The 26,011-nt window shown below is 38.3% G+C and overlaps 1 protein-coding gene across 1 annotated transcript; it reads left to right on the forward strand.

Moving 5' to 3' along the window:
- Positions 1-242: 242 nt before the first annotated feature.
- On the forward strand, positions 243-25,610 carry LOC146756571 (ankyrin repeat domain-containing protein 26-like). The gene is made up of 18 exons (XM_085523976.1): positions 243-1,033; positions 2,612-2,640; positions 2,742-2,805; positions 2,894-2,929; positions 5,749-5,834; positions 8,853-9,070; positions 10,655-10,838; positions 12,347-13,303; positions 13,548-13,700; positions 14,971-15,146; positions 15,342-15,408; positions 17,876-17,988; positions 18,396-18,537; positions 19,292-19,585; positions 20,273-20,505; positions 20,893-21,139; positions 23,063-23,108; positions 24,619-25,610. The coding sequence occupies exons 1-18, from the start codon at positions 913-915 to the stop codon at positions 24,759-24,761; spliced, it is 3,309 nt and encodes a 1,102-aa protein (XP_085380102.1). The 5' UTR covers positions 243-912; the 3' UTR covers positions 24,762-25,610.
- The last annotated feature ends 401 nt before the right edge of the window (positions 25,611-26,011 follow it).

The raw sequence follows: 26,011 nt of genomic DNA on the forward strand, positions 1-26,011 counted from the left end.
CCTGGTGAGGCTTATTTACCCCATGTTGCTGCTGCTCGATGTCCTGTATCTGAGGGTCATTGAAATACCTGTAGCGTAGGTTCTCTGTTGAGATAGTACTGGGACAAAGTTATGTCAGACTACTTACGTTGGCCTCCTGGCTGCAGGCTTTGGAGTTGATTTTCTAGCACAGTTTTAATACAGCAGTTTATTGCTGCTTTTAAACTTATGAACTTCTCAGGCATATTTTTGTGAGGATTTTTTTTTTTCCTACTATTCAGATCTATTCTGCTGATCCAGTCAGAGTTTAACGGATGCCAATACACTGAGCAACCCAGACATTTAGATTTTTCTGTATAGAACCTCTGTCTTCTCTAGATAGACTTAATCCGATTTTGAAAATCATGTTCAGCAGACACCAAGTGTGCTGGCTGTGTTTATCCTTTCTGTCTGATAATTCTCAAGATGAGAGTGAGCAGGGTCTGTAGCTACTTCCCCTCTAGCCTTTGTTGTTGGGAAAAAAACTAATTCCCCACTCCTTTCTTAAAAATACAAGACTTTCTAGATAGCTTAATCGCTATCAGCTTTGCCTTTTTGGCCTTTAAGCAAATCAAATCTTGCTTTTGCAACGTAGTGATGCACTCACTCAACATTGTGGGACATGTGCCCCAGCAATGTAGGCTGATATTTGAATGCCAGGTGCAAATTTGATGCCAATGTTCAATCAACACAGAGCTGCAGCTTCTTGTTCACAATCAACATCTTGACTTCCTGTGTTAATTTCTTGTGTGGCTCTGTGATTTGCCAGCCTTAATCAACATTATGGAATAGTTTAGATGAATTGTGAGGATTTTTTTGCCCTTTTATTTAAAATGCAAAAGCCTTTGTTAGATTTTATTTTAAAAAAATTGTTTTGTACAAATTCTTACGCGTATGTACTGTATTATACAGCCGTGTTCTGAAGGTTCGAGGAAAGCATCTCCTCCTGTGTTTCTCCCACCTGCAGTTGAACATGGAGTACGCTTGCAGAGTGTTTCAGGGGAGCACAACAAGGGTAACTATCTCATAGATTGGATTTGTCTGTGTTTATAGACAAGTGAACTTTTTCTTTTGTTTTCCTTGTTAGTCCTGTTGTTCAGTGAGTATGTGCTGTAGCAATGAAGTGCTTGGCTGATGTTAATTAACAGCAGTGAACACTGAACTTGCTGGCCTGCTTGATTAGTCCAGGCGGTTCTTGCGTTCATTATGTATACTTTTTGGATATGTGTTTGTTCGGGTGTTTTTCTTTGCTTTAGGTGGTTGCTTAAAGTGGTGGGAGGTGTATCTGGTTTAAGATTTATCTGTCTGAGGATTTGGATATTTCTGGATAATCAGCAGAAGAAAAATATCATTTGGTTGATCTTTTTGTTTGTTTATTTAATTTTTTTTAGTTTCCTGTTTTTCTTTAAAAACTAAAATATGTGGGCAAATTCTTGTTATGTTTCTGCGGGTTTCCACCTGCAGCTCATGGCATTTGCTTTATGACCATCCTGATTGATCATAAGTGTGCTGGAACGTTTTGCTATTGGAATAAAGCTTTTATCTTTTTGAGAGTGCTTTGGCAATGTGGCTTATAATATGGATTCAATGACATAGCCTAAAAGGCAAGTCCAATTTTATTTTTGTAAGCAGACACCAAATCTTAGCAAGCTTCTGGAATCCATAAATCAACTTACCAATTGTCTTTAATGTCTGCTTCATATGATTCTGCTAAGCTTGAAATCAGTGTGGGAGGGGGGAAGAGGTGACTGTGGTAGTCTTTCTAATGTATTTCCATGTTACTTGACCACCTAGTGTTCGAAAATCAAGTCTTGATGATTTGTTTTTAGTATTTATTTAAATCTAAAAATTATTTTGTGGAACAATTCGTAGAAGCATTTTGTATGCTTGTTTCATGAATGGAGTCGTAAAGTATAAGATGACTGCAGCACAGGGCAGTAGGTTGTGTGAGTTAGGAAATAAAATTTGACACTAAACTTGAAAAAGATTTGGAATAACGCACATGTTGTGCATTACAACCAAGCAATGTTTGTATCATTTATTTCCTTGCAAACTGATCCAGAGAGGTCAGTTGAGAACCAGATTGTTTTTACCTCATTGAATGATGTTTGTATGAGGTTGCTGTGTCTGTACCCTTGCTCTCCATAAGCTGTTAATGAGAAAGTAGCCTCAACATTATGCACTGCTAGAATAGAAGTAGTCATAGTTCTGCTGGGTTCTTTCTTGATTGGTCATTAAGAAGCCAAAGCTATCTGCTCTAATTAATTTTTCCAGAAAGCAGAATTCAGCTTCCAAAAGGAACAAAATATTTTAATCTTGTTCTCTTAATAGACATGACTTAATGCTTCACATGAATTGTTGTCATTCTGTGATTTGATTCTTTTTTTTTTTTAAATAAAAGTTGGATGATGGGAATTACTCTGTATTTCTTATATACTACTACAAGTTCTGTGTGATAAGATAATTGGATATTAGCTATTTCACTCTCAATGAAGTAATTTGTGCAAGAAACAATTACAGAGCTTACTAATGTTGTAAAGAATAAAAGATATCTTCAATTAAATAAAATAACGCTTTCATTTTTCATCTCCAGGCTTTTCAGAGAAACCCAGTAATTTGCAGGTAAATGCTTTTCATTGAAATCTACTTGTCCTGCTCATTAATGAATATGTGGTTACTTTGAATGTATGGGTGTTTATTTTTCATTGGTTTGTCTTTCATAGTTAAAGGTTTCTGCAGTTTTAGAGATGAATGAAACATCTTCAAAAACAGAAAAGAAAAAATCAGGTAATGATGTCTTTTATATTCTGATTTTAGCTTCAAAATCTTTCTGATAAGCATATTTAATTAAGCATTTGATTCATTTGTTTTGCAGATCCACAGGAGAAATTGAGTGTAGATGATATTGAAGGTATTTATAAATAGTTGTTGTTTTTTTTTTTGTCATGTCCCTTTGTGGGCAGATACATTGTAGTTGTAAATTCTTCATATTAAATTAATGTTTTGCTAGCAAGATGTTATTTCAGCAGCAGATTTAATGAAATATGGCTCTATCTTTGGGTGTTTTCTCCACTACAGCTCCATTCAACATTTCTAAACATCCTTCTACAGTGTAAGGTTCCTCCAGCATACCTGCTATCATCACCCCTTGTCAGGCAGTCCACATTTACTCATTTCCTTCTCATTGCCAAATATACCAATCTGCAGAGGAGCAATAGGGTCATGTCCTGTGTCTGATTCCTGGCTAGGGTCTGCAGGTGGAGCTGTCCAGGAGCTGCAGGTGGGACAGAATGGGTGATTCATAGGCTTATGCTTCATTAGCATGATTGATTATTTACCTGGCTTTCTCTTTGCCTCTCTGGCAGTTGTATGAAAACATGTATTACATATGCTCTTCCAAAGCCATCCTCTCATGTTTTGTTTAAACTGGCCACTGAGTTTAGAGCTAGTGGAAGGACATGGGAAAGAGAGTGTAGGTGGGAGGTAGTGAGTGGAAGTATGTTGGCAGGTATTCCTTTTGGTTGGGAAAGATAAATAAAAGTGAAGCAGCTAGATCATTTGTTATACATGGGAGGGAGTATATCTAACCTCAGTGGGTTCTTAGTTTCTTAATTCTGATATATGTGAATTTAAGTATTTGTTAGCGAGATACAAAACAGTTCCCTATTAAGGTCTTAGAATTTCTACAACGAGCCCTGAAAATTACAAATCAGGTGAAAACCTATATAAGCAAGCATATGAAGTAGATGATTAGATAAGAGTTCAGAAAACTATTGCAACTTCTAAGTATGGAATGGAAATTGCTCCAAGCTGTTTGACATCCATGTCTTGGGAAAAAAGGTACTGTTTCTTTTGATGACAATAGAGGTTAAACTTCTTTCTAGAAAAAAAATGTACGTGTGTTTGCATAAAGAAAAGGAGATTCTCTACTGCAGTGATATTGTTTCTGTAAGATGCACAAAAGGTGGTTAGAATCATTGAATTATAGAATTGGGCTGGAAAGGACCTTTAAAAATCACCTAATTGAAACTTCCCAGCTGTGGGTAACCTGTTGCAGTGCCTCATCACCCTCATCAAGAATTTATTCCTTATATCTAATCTGAACGATCTTTTAGTTTAAAACTGTTACCCTTTGCTCTGTCACTACAGGCCATAGTTAAAAGTCTTTCGTGTAAGCCCCCATTAATTATTGAAAGGCCATCATATGGTCTCTGCAAACTCTTATATTCCCCAACTCTGTCAGCTTTCCTCATAGGAAAAGTGTTCCAGTCCTCAAATTGTTTTTTGAGACCCTTCCCTGGACCTGCTCTAGCCAGAGATTTTTTGTGCTGGGGGCCCCGGAGATGAACTCGGTGCTCCTGGTAGGGTTTTGAAAGAGTGGAGTAGAAGGGGACACCACCTCTCTTGGCCTGCTGGCCATGCAGTGCTTCTTTTTTTGTGGCCCAGGGTGCAATTGGCTTTTTGGACTGCAAGCATGCATTCTCAGCTTATATGTAATTCTTCATCCAGCATTATCCCCAAGTTCTTTTCCACAGGACTGCTCTCAGTCTGTTCATTGTCCAGCCTGTGCTGAAGCTGATGACTTCCCAACCCAGGTGCAGGATCTTGCGCTTGGCCTTGCTGAACATCATAAGACCTGCTTCTGTAGGCTGTCAGTATCTGTCTGAATGCGATCTCTTTTCACTAACATATCAGATACACCACTTGGCAGCACTTCCCTGTCTACCAAAGAATCCATCCATGATATTTCTCCAATTTAGAGAGATGAGCTCTCTAGGTAGCTAACATCAGTTGCTATTTCTTTATCCTCCACTCTAGTCACTCCATAATAGAAGGTTGTCTGGGCCTTGGAAAGTACCTCCTTTCTTAAACTCTTTAAAAACAAGTGTGATGTTTCCCTTTCTCCTGTCACTAAGGGTTTTACCTGACTGCCACAACTCTTTAAATATGGTGGATAGTGACTTAGCAACCTAATTTACCCATGATCTTGGAGGTCTTTTCCATCCTTTGTGTTTCTGTGATTCTGTGAGTTCTTGTTTTGTCTGTTTTATGTAGTCATGTGAAATGTAGTCCAGTGATGGTGTGGGACGTGGCAAAGTTAGATAGGAAAAACAGTCTTTTCATAGCTCATTTTATGTCATCATTTCATGTATTTTCTGTTCATCCTTCCTCGTGTCTGTTTTTTTTCTATAATCCATGTATTTGCTCAAAGATCAGGTATTAAGAAATATATGTGAAAGTTTGTCTCAAACTCCTATGTTTGGGTTTCAGCAAGCTGTATTTCTTCTGCAGAGAGTTATAATTCCTATGGTACAAGTATTTCTAACTCTAAAAGGGTTAAACGAGACCCTTTGTGGCACAAAACAAGGAGAAATGAAAGTAGCTAGAGGAATCTAGCCGATTGCTGTCTAGCATACAGTGTGTCATGTATGTATAAATATAGTTCTACATGTAAACCATTTGAGATTCTTAAAGGTGTATTTCTGACTGATTTTCATCAAATTTCCCTTAGGAATGAAAGAGAAAATGCCCTGAGAGGGATTAGTTCGCACAGAGGCATCTTCAAACTGTTTTGTAATATTATGTTCAAATCGTAAATAATCATACGCTTGAGAGGCTGTGTTAGTTTGTGCTATTTTCTCACAAATGCAATGATTCAGGATGTACTCTAGGTATAATTAATTTGTAATAAGTCATGTTCGTTATAAAGATGTAATTTTTTCACTGTAGGTGAGCGCTCAGAATCTACCGTTCATGTGTCATCATCAGCTAAAAAAGAGATGGTCAAGGATGCCACTGAAAACTTTGGGAGGCAGGTATGTGAAACCAAATATTGTGTTTTTCCTTGCGTGCAATTCTGAGAAACAGTGCAGTCATGTGGTGGGTTTTTTGTTTTTTCCTATGCAAAATACATACTCATTTGGGAGCAAAATTTTATATCATGTGATTATTTCTTTGAGAAAACACGCCAGATTTTCCTCTGTGTATTAGAAAGATTAAGTAAAAACCTGAAATATGATCTGTCAGTGCTTTCTCTGTCTCTGCAAAATATCTCCTTATCTGATCAAGTTAGTAAGTGTTCGAAAATATTTTTTGAAGGTCATTATGGAGGAATATAGGCTAGGCGTCCTGTTTGTATTGAGCATACAGGACTGGGTAGGGATCTTCATTGAGTGTCTGGAGTCTTCTGTAATACCTCAAGGGAAGTGGAGGAAGTAATATCATCATACATCCAAGGCACTGTGGAAGAGGGATGTGATTCATTTCAGCAGGTAGAGAGCGGAACTTAAGTATTGGAAGGTGGTAGCAGATGTGCAAAGTGAATGGAGCTTGGAAATGAAGTGGCTGAGGCAGGTGGTGACTGAGATGCTCTCCATTGTGAAAGATTTTTGTGGAGTTACGATGTAGAAGGAGAAAAGGGCCTCTATAACCAGAGTAAGAAGGACAATAGTTGTGGTTCCTTGGGATGCCAAGGCTGCAGACCTTGTTCAGAAGGGAACACAAACCAAGGGCAACTTTGCAGGGACTGTGAAGTCAGAGATAGTGAGAAGGCTGGAGAGAGGAGCTGGTCAGTGAGCTTGAGGCATGGTACCGTTTGGATAGATGTCTCAGTTCTTGATTTTGGGCTGAGGGCAGGAATGAACAGGTATTCCTTGTAAATATTTGTCTTGGGAGCTTGGAATAGAATTTAATAATTCTGACTCTGAGGAGCATAAGTGATTGTAATGTAGCCAGTCCCTTGTTGTGGTTAGTAAAAAAGCTTGTTATGATCACTCACGCTTGTTATGAACGCTCACCAGCAGGGGGTTTAAAGGGACAGTCAGTAGAAAGTTGAGTATGGGAAAATTTGGGCAGTTGTGTTTTCTGTTGTTACTGATTGGTTTTGATCTGTTTGATTGGTTTATGTTTCTAAACTAGATCCTTCTGTTTTGAGGAAAAAATAAATAAGGTATCTTTGTTTTGTTGTTGTTGTATGATGGGATGAGTTTGCAATGTAAATTATATGGCTTAACGGTAATTTCATTTTTCTTGGTAATTTTTCTGTCTTTACCTGCTTACTTAAGGATAAATATGTTTTAGAAACTACCAACTTGATAGAAAATACAGCACATGAAAAGCAGACTGACAAAGCAGAAATTTCTCATCAGGAAGCCCTAGCAGAAAATGAGGAATCCCACAGTGCTGACAAGCAGTTAAGTCTAAAGCTGTGGGAAGAAAGATACAAAAAATGTGGATTGAAAAAGAGAAAAGGGAGTTGAAAAGAAATTTTACAAACATTACAGCAGAGCTGAAGCAGCTGTTTGGTGAAATTAATGAATCTGAGAAAGCTCCATCCCTTGTGGCAGAAGTGTCAGAAGATGACCTCATTGAAGAATTGAAGAGTCTTTGTGTTTCGTCTTGTGTGACAGAATCAAGTGATAAGTTAGAAAGTAAAGGTGAATTTGGAGATGTGAAACTTAATGTAGACCTAAAAGAACCCAAACCTGAAATAGTTATTCTGAGTCTCTGTGTCCTTCCTGATCACAATAACTTAAATGCGAGCATGGAAAATACCTGGAGAATACCAGATGAAGAAGGCTGCACTAATTACACAGATAATACAAAAGTACATCTATCAAAAGCAGAGGAAATGGAAGAGAATGAGAATGGGATTAGTAGAGATGTAGAGGGAAGTCCTGAGTATTCCCTGAGACATTGTTTAAAAACAAATATTTGGGATGACATTTCTAATAATCTTCCTAATATAAGACCTGTTTCCACAAATGGTGAAAGTACACTTGGCTTTATAAGTGAGAAGAAAATTGGCAAGGACATCTGTCTTAGTGACAGTGTTCCCAGAGACTGCCTTATCAAAAACAAGGAAATAGGAGAAACAGAAATCGAAAATCTTTTCCCGCATGCTCAGCAACCTTGTGGCATGCTGAAAAGGAATCTGGATGAAGAACTAAAACAAGATGTGGAAAGATTTAAGAGTAAGGTAGGAATGCTGCAAATGGTATTCCTGGCTTTGGAAAAAGAGAAGGTAGAGCTACAAAAAGAGGTAGAAGTTCACCTGCTTTTCCATATTCTTTAGTCTTTCTCAGTATCGGTGGTCCTGTTCATGTTAGCTATTGATCATTAAAAGAAGGTGCTTTGTGCAAATTGGTTTTTTTGTCTTAAGAGAAGAACGTTACTCATAAATAAGGAAAGCAGTGGAGAACTGTGCTTTTCCCCGTAATGTAATCAGAAGGTTTTGAGAAAGCAAAGTGTATTGTTTCAGTTTGACAATAGGTGGCAGTCATTTCCAGTGTAAGTAGTTATCACCTCATTACCATAAAAAGAAATTCATACAAGTACACCAGTTTTGATTGTCGATCAAGGAATGAAAATAGCTTCTGAACAGGGTCTTGATTTATCTCTTCATTTGCTGTGGTTTGTGCATGGTGTGCCTTCATTGCCTCTCACTAAAATTCCTGATTGCTGTGAAGCTGTTTCTGCTTTTGAGTTCAGTTTGCTTTTTTCCTCATCATTAAGGAAGTATGACATCATACATCCACTCATACTTTGTGTTTCTACAACTACTGTTGTGTAGTCCATCTGATTTCTTATCCATCAGTAATGCTTCTATTGTTTGTTTCCTTAGGGCTGCTTTGCTTTTTTGTTTTTGTTTGATTGTTATACTTCAAATCAAGAGTGAATTCAGAGTATATTTGTAGTCTTGGTACATTTTGTAGAGTAATTTTGGGGGAAAATCTTTTTTATTTTACATTATTTTAAAAGTCAAGCTTAGATTATTTGGTCTTGGATCTCCTTTAGAATCAGAAAATATATGAAGCTTAATTTTCTCTTCATAGGTTGAGAAGGAAAAAAGGAAGCAGAAACATTTCAAAATGCAAGCAGTGGAGAAACAGGAAAGTCTTGATAAATCAAATACACCAGTGGGCAATATTACCCATCAACCAGTAAAAGAAAAGCTTGCTCTAAGGAAGAATGAAAAAATGATAGAAGAAAAACACACAAAGAATTCTTCATCTGAGGAGAGACCAAAATTACTTGAAATGCCAGTAAAAGGGTAAGCTAATAAAATAATCCGTAGAATTAGATTGTTTTAAATCTTGTAATTGAAGCACTTTCCTCGGTATTGAAAGCTATGCTGAGTAGTCCCCTGCTCCCCAAACTGTTTTAAAAGTATATTTTTCAAAGAACTAAATGCGCAGTGGAGGTTCAGATTAATTTTGCTGGAGGTGATAGAGGTCTTAATCACAGAATCATAGAATGGCCCAGGTTCAAAAGGACCACAATGATCATCTAGTTTCAACCCCCCTGCTATGTGCAGGGTCACCAACCACCAGACCAGGCTTCCCAGAGAATTTCTTTCTTAACACTGACTCTAATCGTGTCTTTAGAATCTTACCTCCTATGCCTAATAAATTAATCAAGAACGAATTCAAAGCCCTTGCACGTGGGATGGAGGAACCCCTTGTGTACACAGTGAAATGCTCTGGCTGGTGAGCTGATTCGCTGAGAAGCCTCTGGGGGCTTTGGCAGAGATTAAGTGCAACATGAGTCAGAATGATCTTGCAGCTGAGAAGGCCAGCAGCATCCTGGGTTGCAGAGTCAAGAAGCTGAAGGGAGGAGTCCATCCCTACTTAGCATCTAGTTGGTCTGTGTCTGGAGCACTGGGTCCAACTTTTGGCCTCCAAGTACTTGTGTGCATTTCTTTTTATGGCCTTCAAGAGATCGTAGTCAACATGTGTGAGTTCAGTAGAGGCTTTCCAGGCTGATCACAGAGCATGAAACTCTGTGAGAATAAGCTGAGGGAAATAAACTTCAGGATGTGCCTGCAGTCTCCCAGTACGTGGAAGGGGATTGTAAGTAAGACAAAGCCGTTCCTGATTTGTCCTGGATTTGATTCTAAACATTTTTCAGAATTCCCAAACATCTGTAAATAGAAGGAATTAATTTTTTCTTCTATGTAAAATCTCAAAACAGTATTAGCTATACATGATAAAAGCTGTACTTTCTGGGAAGCTAAAGACTACATGTAAATCTTTCTCCTTTAGAATAAGCTGCTTCAATACTGATGTTACAGCCAATGTTTTGAACTACTTGTTAGTGGTTGCTGATATTCAAATCTTTTTTTGAACACTATCCTTATCCTTTAATTTATTAAAAGAAATGAAAAGGTTCATCCGCACATGGTAAGCAGTTGTTATAGTCTTAGGGAAGGCTTCTTAAAAGTTTTTGATTTGTCTTAGATAAGTGATGTGATGTTTTATCGGTATTACTTGCAGTCATTATGAATCTGTACTATATAGGTGATGATCAACTTATTAAAAACAGTGTATTTTTGTTAGTAAAAGTTCGTGGTTTACTGTTCATGTTTACCTATGTCGACATGGAAATACATGATGAATTTTGTACATCACTTAAGGGCTTATTTGTCAGTCTTGTGCAGCTCATGTATAACGTGTCTTCCACCACTAATGGAATGAAATTAGAGTGATGTTAAAAGTTTAAAATTGCAGAAAAACTTCTATATTTGAAAAGGTGTGACATTTCTACAGTTTTAAGTTGTTTCTCCTGGTTCATGATGTGGCATATTTACTTTTTTGTCAGTGCTTTAATTCCTCAAATACTCTCTTTTAAATCCCAGATTTTTTGTGAAACAAGAAGAGGAAAAGAGACATAGAGCTGAAATGCGATATGAAAAAACAAGAAAGCAACTAAAGAGGGAAAAGGATCAATATTCTAGAGAGACAGAGGAAAAACAACAACTTGAGTTTCGTGTAAGGAATTTAGAAACAGAGTTAATAACGCTGAAACAGCTCAAGAAACAGGTATATTAAATATATATCTTCTGTTTTTCTGTTTCTTTCAAACTGATATTTTATGCTAGTATGTTCAACTTGTTGGTGAAAGAGACATTAGGCAATTATCTTGGTGCATTTTGAGGACCATTGTCATGAAACCAGCGTGAACAAACAAGTTCATGATACCTTTTCACATTTTTCAGAATTATAGTTTGGTTTGTGCTTCAGGCAAAGCTTCTCTTTGAGTTATTTTTCCTAATTACTACAGAACTCTGTGCGCGTGTGTGTATATGTATGTCTATATCTATATATCCATATATATATTATATGTGTATATATATATATAATGTTTTTATTATTGTTGTTTTTTTTCTTCAGAAGGAAATTACAGTTACTGTTTGTAGTATTCTTTCAAGTATACTTACATGAATTTAAATTTAGGCCTAAATGTTACTGTTTACCTGATAATCTGTAAATTGCCTCAGTTGCTTACAATCAAGACTGAATCCAGAAAAACTCTCACCTTTATTTTTATTACAAGTTTAGTGGCTTATTTAATGCAATTGAGATGATGATGTTCTCACTGTACACAACCTGCATGAATTCTTCAGTTCTTACATACAGTTTTGAGGGTCTTTTCACTGGCCTTTACCTACTTTTCAGCATTCCTGTCATGGTTCTACGCAGTTTGAAATATACCTCGGAAATTCGGTCTGTTGTGTTGTATTTTTCCCCATAAATAGTAAGCCTCAAATTTTCAGAACTTGTATTTGCAAACATATTAAGAACATGTGAAAGTGGTCATTAAGGATCCTCAGTGGCCACGTTGCTCTGGCAGAAGCAGTAAGTAGTTAGCATCACCTCTTTCAGTCTGCCTGGATTTAACAGGGACATCATTGGCATTAGTTTACCTCCTGGTCTGCTGTTCAGCTGGTCAGTCCTCTTCTGTGTCTCACTTCATTAATAGCCTTTGGAAATCTCATACAACTCAATTTATCCAGCAGTATTGCTAGATTTTGGTAAACTGAAAATGGATTGGCACATTTTCTGAAGCATTTCTAAATATTAGTAGAAGAGATGTAGACTTAAGACCTTGCAGTGGGGTAAAGTAAGTGTAGTTATTGTGCTTTTGGAAATCTTAGTAGGAAGCCACTGGAAAATAAGACATTGTGTTCCCAGTCTCTTAAACTGCCTGCTGTTCTTCACTGTATAGTTGTTACAATCATTTCTAAGGTTTCTACCCGTGAAATGTCCAGATATCTGGAGATTCACTAGGAAAGAAGCTGGCTGAGGCTGTTTGTGATCCTATTACTTGGCTTTTGAATTCGTTATTATACTGTCATCACTTTCTTGTTTCCATGTCCTTCATCTTTTTGCTTAATAAATTATTTTTATCACAGCCCATGAGTTCTGTTTTGTTTCCTGTTCTCTCCCTCATCCCACTTAGTGATGAGAGTGTGGTGCCTAGCTGCCTGATGGGTTAAACCTGAATTTATTTCCCAGCTAACTATTCATTATTGTCCTTTATCACACAGAAATCTGACACTAATGACAGAGAAAAGGATCTGCTACACAGAAATCAGTTACTGCAAGAAGAGATTGCTATGCTAAGACTAGAACTCGATCAAGTAAAACTTAAGCACCAGGAGGATGAAGGAAAATACTTAGAGGAAAATGAGTCTTTGAAAGAAAAGAATGATTCTCTTCAGAAGGAACTTAAACTGAGTGAGGAAACCTTAACACAGACAGTATTTCAGTACAATGGACAGCTGAATTTACTCAAGACGGAATCTGCAATGCTAACTTCCAAGCTTGAACAGAAAAAAGAAAGCAAAGACAGACTGGAAACAGAGATTGAATCATTCTGTTCCCGCTTGAATGCAGTGGTTCAAGATCTCGAACATCATCAGTCATTGAAAAGTGATGCCGAACGAACATTTCAGAGAGAACGTGATGAATGGCTTCGTTTACAAGACAAGCTCCATCGTGAGCTCTCTGAGGTGCGAGAGAGCAACAAGAGCTTGTCTCAGCAGCTGAGTAAAACGGAAAGCAAAGTTAATAGTCTAGAAAACGAGCTTCACCAGTTGGAACAAACACTTCGAGAAAAAACACTGCTTTTAGAAATGACACAAAAAGACTTAAATCAAGCCCAGTGTCAAGCAAAAGAAAATGAGCATGCGTGGCAACTTGAGAAAGATCAAGTCAGTAAATTTATGATAAAGCATGAATCTATGCAGGAACAATTGGCCCAGCTCCAAAGTGAAAACCTTTTACTCCGTCAGCAGCTGGAAGATTTGCGGAACAAGGAGATCATCAAAGAAAAGGTTGTGAATGATGTCCAGGACAGATTTCATGATATGTTCAACAAACTCAGAGCTGACAGTGAAAAGCAGGTTTACCTCATGGAAGAGAGAAACAAGGAATTAAATACCAAGTGTACTGATTTAAAGGAACAAGTCTTTAAATATGAGACTGACAAAGTAGAAAGAGAGGTAAGCTATACAATTAGAATAAATTAAAATGTTTCAATTCATAAAATGATTTTGTATTTCTAAAATGCATCAGGTGTAAGTTTTACACATAGGACCAAATTGTGTTGTTTTGTTGTGGTTCATTGTTTTTTCTCTTAGAATTAAGGAGGACCGGTAAATGACTGAACTGTATAATATAGTCAGTTTAAAGGAGTAAAGTAAAGTCAAGTTTCATGTTTTTCCTCATGTTTATCTGTTTCCTTAGGGTTTGGTCAGACAGCTGCAGCAGGAGCTTGCTGATGCTCTTAAAAAGCAGTCTATGTCAGAAGCTTCCCTTGTAGTTACTACATGCTACCGCAGTGACCTTGAGGAAGACAAATTGCACTTGCAGAAGGAACTGGACAGGATTAAAGCTAAGGTACAGAGAGGCTGTAACTTACACATAAAATCTGAGGGTGATTTTTCCCTGTTTCTGGTGAAGAAGAGAAAAATAATGTTCTGAGAGCAAGTACCAGAGAGAGCTAAGGAGGTTAGCAGTGATACCCTGTCATAATTCATGAAGCTGGTGAAATCTTTGCCAGCTGGCCTCCTCCTCTGTAGTGAAAGATAAGTGTTACTAGAATCATCAAAAAGCCAACTAGTTTCTTTTGCAAGTAGGAGCCGTTCTTCAGCCCCACAGCTAAAGTTCTTCTTGTGGCTCCAGGGTGTTGTAGCAGTGTTCTTTCTTTTCCCAACTTACTTCCCTCTCCTGGTGTCAAACACAATTAAGAATTTATTTGTGGATGGGATGTGTACAAACTACCAACTATCTGAAGCAACATTACACAGGTGCTCTGAATTTACAAATTGTTTTTCTGTGTCTTATAAGGTTGGTTGTAAACACTATAAGGTGGTCTTTATCCCCTTAGTCTTCTCAACTTGCCCCTTGTCATCTGTGATCACAGTCATGCCTGTGCCAAATCAGAGCAGAGAGTTCAAAGTATAAGCAAATGTCCTCCTATCCTAGAAATAAATTCAGGGGTATAGATTTAAAGACAAGTATATGAACTGCATTGTTCTGTGCACTTGGTGTCCATGACTGGGTGGTCTTCGACACGAAGTCATTATGTCTTTAACTGGAGAAGATCTGTATTTGATAAGCTGCTTTGCAAAATGACCTGGTGTCTCAGCAGGTTATCGCTTTTGGTTTGGCCAAGTTTGGTGTCTGATTTCTGAGAAAAAGTAGAAATACTGGACAGCTGAATTTGAGTTTTTCTTTTTTGCTCTCTGTGAGAGTTGTGGGTTTTTTCTGAAACATCTACCATAATAACATACTAATGAGCTGTGAAATCACTTTAGGAAAAGGATGAGGTTTTTTTTGGTTAATATTTTCGATAGAATAGCAAACAAGTAATTTCAGGATGTCACAAGCCACTGAGAAGGTAGGATTGGCAGTGTCAATGCTCATAATGGTGTTATAGAAAATCCTTTGTGCAGATGGGAGAGGCCAGTGTCACAGATGATGAAATATCATCTGTTATTGTTCATTTGCTAAGAGAAATGAAGGCTTGAATGAATTGGAAACGATTCCAGTACTTTGGGTAGGGGGTGTATGTAGATACATGCAATATCCAAATTCTTCAGTGCTCACTGAGCTCTCTATACTGAACCTAACCGGGCTGCTGAGGATTCTCATTGCTACTTTACAGTTACATGACTCTGAAAAACAGCGTATTCAATATGAGCGTTGCATTCAAGATTTGAAGACTGACCTAGATAATAAGGAAAGACAAATATCAGCTTCTAACCAAAAAATGAAAGACCTTCTGTTAGCAGCTTCCAGAAGCAGTTCTACAATAAAGCAGCTGGAAGAACATGTCCAACGGTAAGAAAATAACAGAGTGAAGCAAGGTTTTGCTTTCTGGGATTCTCTGAAAACGTCAGAATTGCCTTGTTGCATCATCAGGGTAAAACATGATTTTAAAAGAAGCTCTTGCTTTAAATAGCATTCTTTCACACCATTCTTTTGCAGTGTGCGCTATTATGGATTTGTCTAATAAGATCTGTGCTTCTCTTTAAGGCTTGAAATGGAAAATGCCAGGGTGGAAGCTGCTGCGCAACACCAGGACAAGAGAACTGAAGCCTCAGTAAGCCAGTCATAAACTTCCCTTTTATTTATTTATTTTTTATTTTTTTATGTGAGCTTCTGAGCCTATTTAGATATTTTTCGTGGGGAAGTTATGTGGTTTTCCTGGGGATCATAGGGGAGCTGAGTCATCTGAGCTGTGGTGTGACTGTAGGGTACTCTGAAAATCCTGATGGTCTATTCTCCAGTTTTGAGAGTTTTCCCATAAGGTAAAGGTTGTAAATCTCCACCTTTCACTGCTGCCATTTCTGTCTTTGCAGTAGTATGAAAATGTTTGTGTTCATCAGCATGATTCTTTTGATGGATAGGACGGACAGTGTCAGCAGGAGGGAGATGTGTGGTTGAGATCTGGGAGGGGAAACCTGGATGTGAGAAATCTATTTTATCTTCAGAGCTTTGTCATAGTTTCCACCTGAGCTCATTAGGTTCTTTTTCCATTTGTGAATATGTGTTGGTACTTTACTGCCCCGCAGGGGGCTGAGGTAAGGAAAGAACAACTAGGTGAAGTAATGCTGTGCAGTCAGTGGCAGGCAGCTGGGAAGTAGCTGGTGCGCATGCATGGCTTAGCATCTTGTGTAACCTTGGAATATTCTTTAATTAGTTTGCTGTTGGAAAATTAAGCTGCTATAGGGAGAATAAGAAGGATCTAGTGGAAGGGAAAAGCTGTTGATTATCTGCACCAGAAAAGTCTGAGTTCTTTTCCAGGTTCCTTTCCTGTCATCTTCTTTTGGTGATATACCAATTAGAAGGTTTTTAGCATTTTTAACCCTTCTGTATTTTACCCATACATTGTCACATAGGGAGAACCGACATTTAACATATCCTGTAAAGACACATGAGGAAGTTTTATGAGTTTGTCATATAAGCCTTTAAGCTCAGGTTTTTATGTCCTTCTGTACGTCAGGGATGTCTCTCTTTTTCTTAAAATGTGCTATTCAAAGCACGTAGACAACTTTCATTCTTTACAAAGGGAACTGAATAAGCAAACTTGTTTACACACAAATGCATCTGTGATGCAAATCTTTGCTCCTTTGTGTAAAAGGATAAGTAACATTGCTGTTCTGAAAACATTTTCTTGCTCTGAGGAGATCTGCAGTTATTTCACAGTCAGTAAGTGTAGGGAATTTTAAGAAAACTGTGAGTTAATGTTGTATGTGTGTCTTCTTATCTCCAAATGATGTAACCTCATTTTATCGTATAGAGAGCATTCACTTTTTCCACTAGCATTAAGTGCTATTCTTGATGGTGCTTCTCAAGCCATCTTTTATAAACTCAGTGTAACATTCACTATAGATCCTTAGTTGTGAGAGCTTAGCCCTGCCTCCATTTGAGTTAATAGTTTATAATGCAGTTTATGTGCAGTGTTGTCTCTCTGGTTATCTTGGCATTCCCTTTGTCATTGTTGTTTCCATAGATACAAAATCAGAATATGTTGGCTATGACATCCAGAGGCTCATGCATGATGTGCGAGGAAGATCGAAAGTCGAGAGCCCACCTTGAAGACCATATTGCTAAACTGAGTAGGGAAAATGCTGAGCTTTTAGAAGAAGTGAGCCCAGAAAACAGTCCCTAACACCTAGCCAATACCCAGAGCAATGCTGACATTTTCTTGAGTTCTTACATACTCTGATTTTATATCCCTGCTACTCAGGCCCTGAGTACTATTGTGATTTGGGTGTCATGAAGGAATTGAATAAAAGCCAAGAGAATATCTCGGAGTTGTGCTGTCAGAAAGACGGTGTGGTTTGATACCAGTTGAGCACATGGAGCAAGGCAGCAGTTCCTGTGTTCTTTATTTGATTTCCTTCTGGTTATTGTCTGACCCCTTGATTTCCAAGCAGGATTAAAACACCCCTTATTTTCAGTGCAGTGTACGGAGGAACTGCTGCATGTTTTCAGAATAACAGGAGCTTAAAACCCTTGCAGAATAAATAAGGTGCAAATGCAAACTACAGAACTAGTTGCCAGTTCTCCTGTAGTTTGTCTGAAAAAACACCATGAGGAACAGCAACTAAATTAGTAAACACCCACAAATAAGATATGGAAGTAATGACTGAGAAGACACTGGTGAATTCCAGAAAAGCAGACTCTTCCACAAGAGCCTGCTGGTCATTGGAATGAATGCTGTAGAGTGTGCAGTGTTCTCCAGGGCTGTGGCTACCTGTGCAAGCTGACCTATTAGCAGAGGAACTGCGGAAGCTGTTCTCTAGCATCTTTTTTCCAGCTTTTTGGGACGAAGCCCAATAAGGGGGCAGAGGAGCATTTGCTTCAGCAGGGGCGTTAATTGGTATCCCTAGGTCTTGGCCCGCTTGTGTGAAGCCTGAAGTGATTTAAATGTTTACAAGAATCCTGTGCCTCAGTGTTCTGCTGAATGTGGCAAAAGGATGGATATGTGCTATCTGCAGTTGCTATGTGTACTGTCCTGTGCTGAGTGTATCATGTATTTTTGTTTGTTTGTTTTTTGAAAGTGTGAGAATGAAAGAAAGAATGTGAAGAAGCCGATAGAATTGAAACAACCACTTGAAGCATGTCTTGACCAGGAAAGGGAAAGAAATACTGAACTGCAGAAGGAATGTGACAGGTATGGTTCACTAGTACTTGAATGAGAGCTCATGTAGGTTAGAAGTCAGGCTTTAAGGAACTTGCATGTAAAAGCAGGTGTGTTTAACTCTGAGCAAATTCAGATCTCACATCAGTTCTTGCAAGACAGTTCTGGTACATGAGCCTATGATTTTCTGTAGCTGCCATAAGAAGAGCAAATGTAGGCTGCCTTGCACTTCTGGGAGGGAAGTCTTTTTTTCTTCTGTTGAGGTGAAATTTGGACCCTCCAGGTGATCTATTGCATTGAAATGCTGGTTTTTCTTATTAACTTTTGGCCTGTTGAGCATGTTAAAAATGAAGCAAGCCATAGCTATGCTTTTCTTGTACAAGCGTGACAAATAGATACCTAGTTCCTTTGCTTATTTTCTTGACTGATTTGTTGTGCAGGTTCAAGAGCCTTTTGAAGAAAGCTGTGAAAAAACTAAAGATGCATGAAGCCAAAGAAAGAGACTCCCAGTTCAATTTCCAGGGAGAAATGAAGAACAGGTATTCTGAAATGGTGAATGAAGTTGAAAAATCAAGAACAAAGGCAAGTTCTTGTTGTTTCTTTTTGGTTTTTTTGGTGTTGTTTTTTTTTTTTGTTGTTGTTGTTGTTGTTTGTTTGTTTGTTTGTTGTTGTTGTTTTGTTTGGGTCATGTTAATTTCTAGAGACTTGTAATATTCTTTTCAGTAGGTATGGAAAAGTTATATTTCTGGGAGAGAAAATTGGCTTCACAGTTGACCTTGGAAACTACTGAAACATCTCATATTTTGTACATATTCTTGCAACCAGACACTGGATTTGACCTAGAGAGAAAATACCTTCCTTTACCACTGCTGTGGAAGCTGCTTTTTGAAGCACTGTTTACAAAGCTTTCAAGAGCAATGGCAGGAGGAGTACTTGTTTCCTGTGCCCAGTTAACTCTGTACTGGAACATTCCCCCTGAAGCATGATAGGCATTCTTTCTGCTGTCTGGGTAGAGTGGTTTGATTTCCATCGAGCAGTAGAGCAGTGCACAAAAGAATGGCCCTAGTGCCTTTCAGCACACTCCCGTAAGTGAAATTCTGCTAGTTTGCTACTTGTTGATCTTTTACTTGCTGCAGAACTGAGGAAGGTTGTAAGTCAAGGAACCCTATTGGCAAGAACTTAAAAGTTGTTCTTCCCTTAAAAGATGATCTTGTCTTTCCTTTGACTCGGGTACTGAGTCAGCAGATGACAGTTACAGACTTGATGGTCTTCCCCTTCATAAATTTTCAGAGAATAATTTTACACCCCTCTAAGTTCATTTTATTACTGTCTGTAGGTTACTGAACTTTCTCATCAGCTGGATTTAGAGTGTAAAAAATGCGTCCAACTACAAGGACAAAACCATTATTTGCAAGAACTGCTGGCTCTAAACATGAAAAAACATGAAAAACTAGAGAAGACCAGATGCCAGCTGAAAGAAGAGGTGGCAAACCTGAGACAACATCTGGAGGCTGTCCACAATGTGCACATGATGACTTACAACCAAATCGAACGATACAAGAAAGAAGTGGAAGAGCGAGCTGCACAAGAAATAAATCAAAAACTTCAAGAAGTCAATTTGTTTTTGCAGGTAAGTGAATTTGTTGTGTATGTCTGTAGTTTTTATTATGTAACTTCTTTTTGCCATTTCTTGTTCGTACTTTGGTTTTTTGTGTTAGTGCCATACTTCTATATTTCCTGAAGGGAAGTGGAAGAATGGAAAATTGTTTGGCGAAAGTGCTTTTGTGTGTGTAATTTGCCTGCAGGTCCCCAAGCTAATAGCCGTCCCTTGACAGACTTCTGTTTTGCAGTTCTTAGAAGAAGCTATGGCCATCTGGTCATCTTGTTATTGCTGTTCATCACATGAATGCTATAACTTAGAGATGGCTTGGCCATACGTACAGGTTATGTTTTATCATTGTACAGGATAAAATGCTCAGGGAAGAAGTCACTGAAGTTACCGTGGGGCAGAAAGAGTGGGGATGGGATTCTCATAATTTCTTTGTAGAATCCTTTTTGTGTGCCCTGTCCTTCAGCCATAGCATTCTTTTAGTAGCTGCTCCCATAAGTAATATTGCTAAGAGCAGATCTGTCTGGATGAAAACAGTTATTTAACGTGTTGGTTCCAGGGTTTTGCCTTGATTGCTGATAGTAGTGAAAAGGTCCAGTTGACTCAGTTGAGTAAAACTGGGCCCTTTAAATTGGTTATGGGCAACCGTATAGGGAGATGCAGTTCACTTTTTCTTTGCAATGGTTGAAATTGTATTATCTGCTTCAGGTCCAGGCAGCCTCACAAGACAAGATAGAACAAATCAGAGAAAATCATCATGCCTCGCTGAGAGACCAGCTGAAGTGCAGAATAAAAGAGGTTGAATGTGAGTTGGACAAAATAAAAGATACCAAAGACAGTATTTTTCAAAACGAATCTATGCTTGCGGAAGTGGAAAAATACAAAGAGCTGCATCGTGAAGAAATGAAAATGAGAATAAGGCTAGCAAATAAGCTGGAAAGGTAAGTGCGTGCTTTTTTGGAGTGGTAACAAGACGTGAAGTAGCAGTAGCTTGCATGAAAAACCTTGTACTGTTTCCTCCTAAAATCCTTTTTCTGTGTCTTGTCAGCACTATGGATGTAAGCGTAACCCTCTAAAACCTTTCCCCTTTATTTTTGGAACCACCATCATTTCACTTCAGTGTTCTAGCAGTCACACCACTAGTTATGGCATCACTGGCCCATGTTTGAAGTTGATAGCATTTTAACACATGGCCTTTGGGCCCCTCTCATTTTGGACTTCTAATGCCTTCTCTTTTCAAAAGCTGAATAGTAGTCAAAGACCTGGAAGAAGTGACTCTGCAAAAATATTATCAAAGATAATTCTTTGTGTGTTTTTAAATATTTCAGAACAACCAAGAGACTTGCAGAAGCCAATTGTAAGCTCTTTGAGGAACGCCAAAGAAACAAATCTTTAATTGCGAGCAGCACTGTCAGTGGTGGTCCTACTGCAAGTCCAGGAAAATATTCAGCTGAACTGGGAAATCTCAGAAACAATTCCACACTAAACAGAAGCTCCAGCCAAGGGGAATGCTTCCTAGATGCTGCTGGGACTGCATTATTGGCAAGAAAAAAAGTTGAAGTGTACATGGATAAGGTAAGCATTGTGAAATACTCTTCAGTGATGAAGACTTTAGGTCATTAAGACTGTACAGAATTCCTAGAGTGCTCAGACACCAAAAATACTGACATCTAAATGATGAACTATCTAACTGTATATACACATAACTATGTACTTATGTAAGGTTTTTGTATTGTTTTTTTTTTCTTTTTTTTCAACTAGAGAAAATTTAATAAGCAGCTGCTGTGGCATTGGAAGTTCCCAGCTAAGCTATTTATTAAACTTTACTGTATAGAATGTGCATAAGTGTATGACATACTTGAAATGGATAACTTTGACATCTTTGCTCAGCCCATCAGACATCTCTGGTCAAGCCACGTTGTTTTTTTCCTTACTGATCTTCATTTTTAGTTTCTTTTAGTACATTAATACTAACAAAGTCATCCTTTAAAACTAGGATGATGTGAGTATGATTGCTTTGCTTCTTCCTATACAGTCTGCTGTGGGATGCATGCTGTGCCTAGTAAACATTTCTTTTTGTGCTTCCTGCTATGTATTATTACCTGAGAAAACAACAACCTACTCTTCAAGTCTTGACAGCTTTATAATATTTTGCAGCAATTTATACATGATTGCAACTTCTGCAATAGCTTTGAAGTACTTTGCCAGTTGTGCTGCTTAGTACTTGGCCTGTTCACCAGGCTACTTAAAAAGACAAGAGTTTACCTGACTCTGAGCCTTGTCTTTGCTTCAGTTATACCTCAGATTTTTCCAGTAATCTGTTTCCTTCTATTGGGAAAAAAAAAAAAACAACAAAAAAAACCACCTCTGTATTGCCATTAAATTCAAACTAAGTGCTGCCTTCTTGGATGGAGGAGATTACAAGTTCTCCTGACAGTAAAGTTCATAATAACTGGAAACTAAGGAACTTAAATTGGAGTTTGCCTCGTGTAGTCATCTTGCACTTTTGTTTTTATGTAAAGCTCTCAGTGCACATTTGGTGTTTTTCAAAGTAAGGGAGGTTATCTGAAGTAGAGTGTGAGCATCTCCTGGGATGAGGAAGCTCGTGTAGATTTTGGCTTTGATTTTGCAAAAGCTTTGATAAAGCTTCAGGGATAAGAAGCTGAAAATACTTTACGCCGCTGTTATTCAAAATGCTGGTATCAATTACTTTGTCCATGCAACTGTTTGAAAAAACAAATTGCACTGATTACAAACAAGAGAAAGAAATGCAGCTCTGAAAAGTGGGTGCAGGAAATAATAGTGACTTCTGCTAGCTGCAACCAGCGTGAGTGCATGGATTCATGAAACCAGTTTTCCTACTGGTAGCATAAGAAAGGGAACACCTACTTCCCATTCCGTCTCTCAGTTTCTGTTTCCTTTCTGATTTTATTTCCTGTCTGCACTCCTGATTTTTAGCAGTCTTATAAATTTCCACTCTTTTGACTTCTGCCTGTTCCTCTTGTTCTTTTACTTGGCACCACCGAGAAATTTCTTGCTCTGTCTTCTTTATGCTGCATCCCACAGTCAGATAATTACACCTGTAGGTGAGACCACAAGCCTTCTGTTCTCCAGGCTTAACAGTCCTGATGCTCTCAGCCTCTCCACGTAAGCCACATGCTCCAAGCACTTAACTGTATTTGCTAATTACATGAGTCTGGAAGCTATATGCTGTCTGTTTTGACAATTACTTCTATGCGTTAAAGACCTGATGGAAAATAACACAGGAGTCGCAAATATCTTCAAATGTAAATGATCGCATACGGTGTTTGGACTGTGGCCCTTTAAAAGGTCTAATTTCTCCTTATGAAAACTTTGCATTCAGAATAAATGACAGTAAATAAACATCTCCTGGGAGAGCGAGGGGCAAATGCTCCTTTCTAGCGATCCAAGCTGGTTTCTGTTACTTAATAAAATGTGCAGTGTTATTTATAATGCATGTGTTATTTATAATTCTAGGTACAGAAGGAATTGGAGGAAGAAATCAATAAGGAACTTCAGCAAGGTAATATGCTACTCTGATATCAGTGTTTTTAAGGAAGGTGATGACTGTTCGTAACTTCTATGTAATTATTTTCAAAAGTTGTCAAGATTTGTGCTGTTTGAAGCACAGTGTGGGGCTGTTTTTAACTCTAACTTAGAGAGTTTTAATGGAAAACTTCCTGCTAACCAATATACTCTTCAGAATGTTCTGCAGCTACTTTTGAGAAGAAGCATGGAGAGCAAACCATCTCCCCCGCACAGATACACTTGGCTTAAGTTCAAGTCACCTTTCATCCTCAGGCACAAACATCAAATGTAAAAAAAAAAAAAAAAGCCCAGAAATAAGATTTTTATGGACTTCTGTCACTACTTCTCTTTCTGCATACATTCATTGCATTCAGCACTTCAAATATACCATATACATTTTCTGGTGTTCTTAATTTTTGCTCGCTCTTTTTCATTGCTTTTTTTTGTACCTGACATGTTGTCATACTTGTCTTTGGATAAAGAAGAATCAGTGGAAAAGATAGCCTTTCTTTAGGTAAAAATCATTCAGCAATATATAGGCAAACACAGCATGAACTGATTGCTTTTAATATGCAGTGTAAAGCCTGTTCTATAATAAAAGGCCAGGTCTTCAGAGAAGAATTCATACAGTTTCACAATTAGCATTCTGCCAGAGTCACTGCTGCTGTTCCTAGAGTTATTTTGAAGCAGGGAGCCCTTGAGAATCCAGCTGTTGCTTCACAGCTCTTCCAATTTCCCTGAATAGACAGAAACCCATTGCCATGTGCTCATTTGCATATTCAAACATAATTACATGTGTAGTAGGAGCCGTAGTATTTGCTTGGTCTGGGGATCTTGTCTGGAAAAGGCTGATGGATGGAAGTACTGAAAATCCTTTTCTGCTTCCATCGAAGATGTGTTTCCATGAACGAAAGAGGGTTTAGCCAGGGAAAGTTAAGACATCCCTGGCAGTTAAAGTTAAGGCTAAAACTTTCATATATATATATGGGCATGTAATAACAGGATGCGGAGAAATGGCTGTAAACTTGAAAGTAGGTAGATTTAGACTAGATATTAGGAAGAAACTCTTTACTTCCTAATGTAAGGGTGGTGAGACTCTGGAACAGGTTGCTTAGAGATGTTGTGCATAGCCCCCATCTTGCAGGCATTCAGAGCCAGTCCGGATGGGGCTCTGAGGAACCTGGTCTAGAGGGAGCTGTCCCTGCCTATAGAAGGGAGATTGGAACTGGGTGATCTTAAAAGGTCCCTTCCAGCCCAAACCATTCTGTGTTTCTAAAACCTGGAATTTCTTTAACTAGCTTTAAAAATTGTATTGGCTGATCATTGAATGTGAAAAAATGTTTCTTCCTTTATGCCTTCCTTTTTGATTTGTGTTTTCCTTGGAAGTTTTTAAATATCTCTCTAGAGCATAGCCTGATCAGTTATCAGTAATGTTTTTACAGTGACTGATTTGACTCAATCTACTGTAAAAGTAACATCGTCAATCTTGTTTCTTTTCTTTCCAGCCACCGCTGAGCTTGAAACTGCTAGAGCTTCTCTAATGAAATCTACTTATGGATCTTCAAAAAATCTCAATGTTGACCAGGATCCCCTTTGCAGAGCGGTACAGGAGTACCGGGATGTTTTAAACCAAAATTACCTGATCTAAATATATTTTTATTTAAAATGTAAAGGGAAAAGTACTGGAGATCATTTGTTTACATAGGAGGTCTGTGACTTCCCATCCTGCAGCTTAGTGTGGAAACATCTTTACTGCGGTTTGAATATAAATTTTAAATATATTAAATAGGTTGACACTCTGCACTTACCTGTTGGTCACCGAGGGGTAGTCAGTTTATTTTGCACTCAGGATAAGAACCATATCTATTTTTAATTACTGTCAGACTGAGTAAGGTTGGCTCTTGAACTTGACGGAACTGTCAAAATGTTTTTGACACATTATTTTGCTCCATGTTTTTTGTTAAAGGTTTTACCAGAAGCATTCCTTTGGTTCTATTTAACCCTTCCACTGTTTGTGGTAGAGTCTCCAGTGTTATTTTAACGCATAGGAGATTTTGATTGGATTCCTGCCAGCTGTTTCCGTCCTGATGCTGTGAATATTTCTGCTGGTTAAGTGGAAGTTTTAGCAGTGATTAAGCTGGAGAAGAATGCACTTTACATTGCTGTCACTTTCACGCACCTAGGGTTTAAAAATACTGTGCGTGTGTAGCAGTGCCAAGAAAGCTTTAATGTGACCTTTTTGATATTTCTGACTTGATATCCTTGTTGGATTTTGCATTAGAATTTGGCCCATCTTAAGACATTCACAGTTGGTAGATGAACACATGATGAACCTGAAGCGGTTCATAGTGGGAAGAAGGAAAATTAATGTTTCAACCTTCTGTCTAATTGGTACTGCACCTTTTTATATGAATGTATTTTATGACACTAATATGCTATATTTAATTCCAGATATTTATGTTCCAACTTGGTATTTAATAAACTTTCATATCTGGTACATCTTTGTTTTATTCTGTTGGCCTTCTTGACTTGCTTTCCACCTCATTCCTTGCCTCTATGACTTGCTACAGTCCTCCTCTGCTCACTTCCATCTCTCCTTCTGGTGCCTTCAGTCTGCCCTGAGATCAGACAAGTGGCCAGCATGCATTTGTGTTCTTTTCCTCCTGGGTACTTGAAGCAGTGGGGCAAACAGCTACTATATGTCATAAGGTTTGTCATCATAGAAATTAAGGGGTATATGCTTGAAACAAGTGTGGAGGGTTGTGATTTTAATGGGTGTGCTGAACCACTTTCAGGTCTTCGGTGGTGATTCATTAACAGGAAGCCGAGGGTAAAGTCTCTGTTGTAAACCTGGCCATGCTTGGGAGGGGGATCTTTGGAGCCTTTTCTGCAGGTTGG

This window comes from Coturnix japonica, chromosome 26, assembly GCF_054131305.1.
Source record: "Coturnix japonica strain WE chromosome 26, WE-NBRP24, whole genome shotgun sequence".
Classification (NCBI taxonomy): Eukaryota; Metazoa; Chordata; class Aves; order Galliformes; family Phasianidae; genus Coturnix; species Coturnix japonica.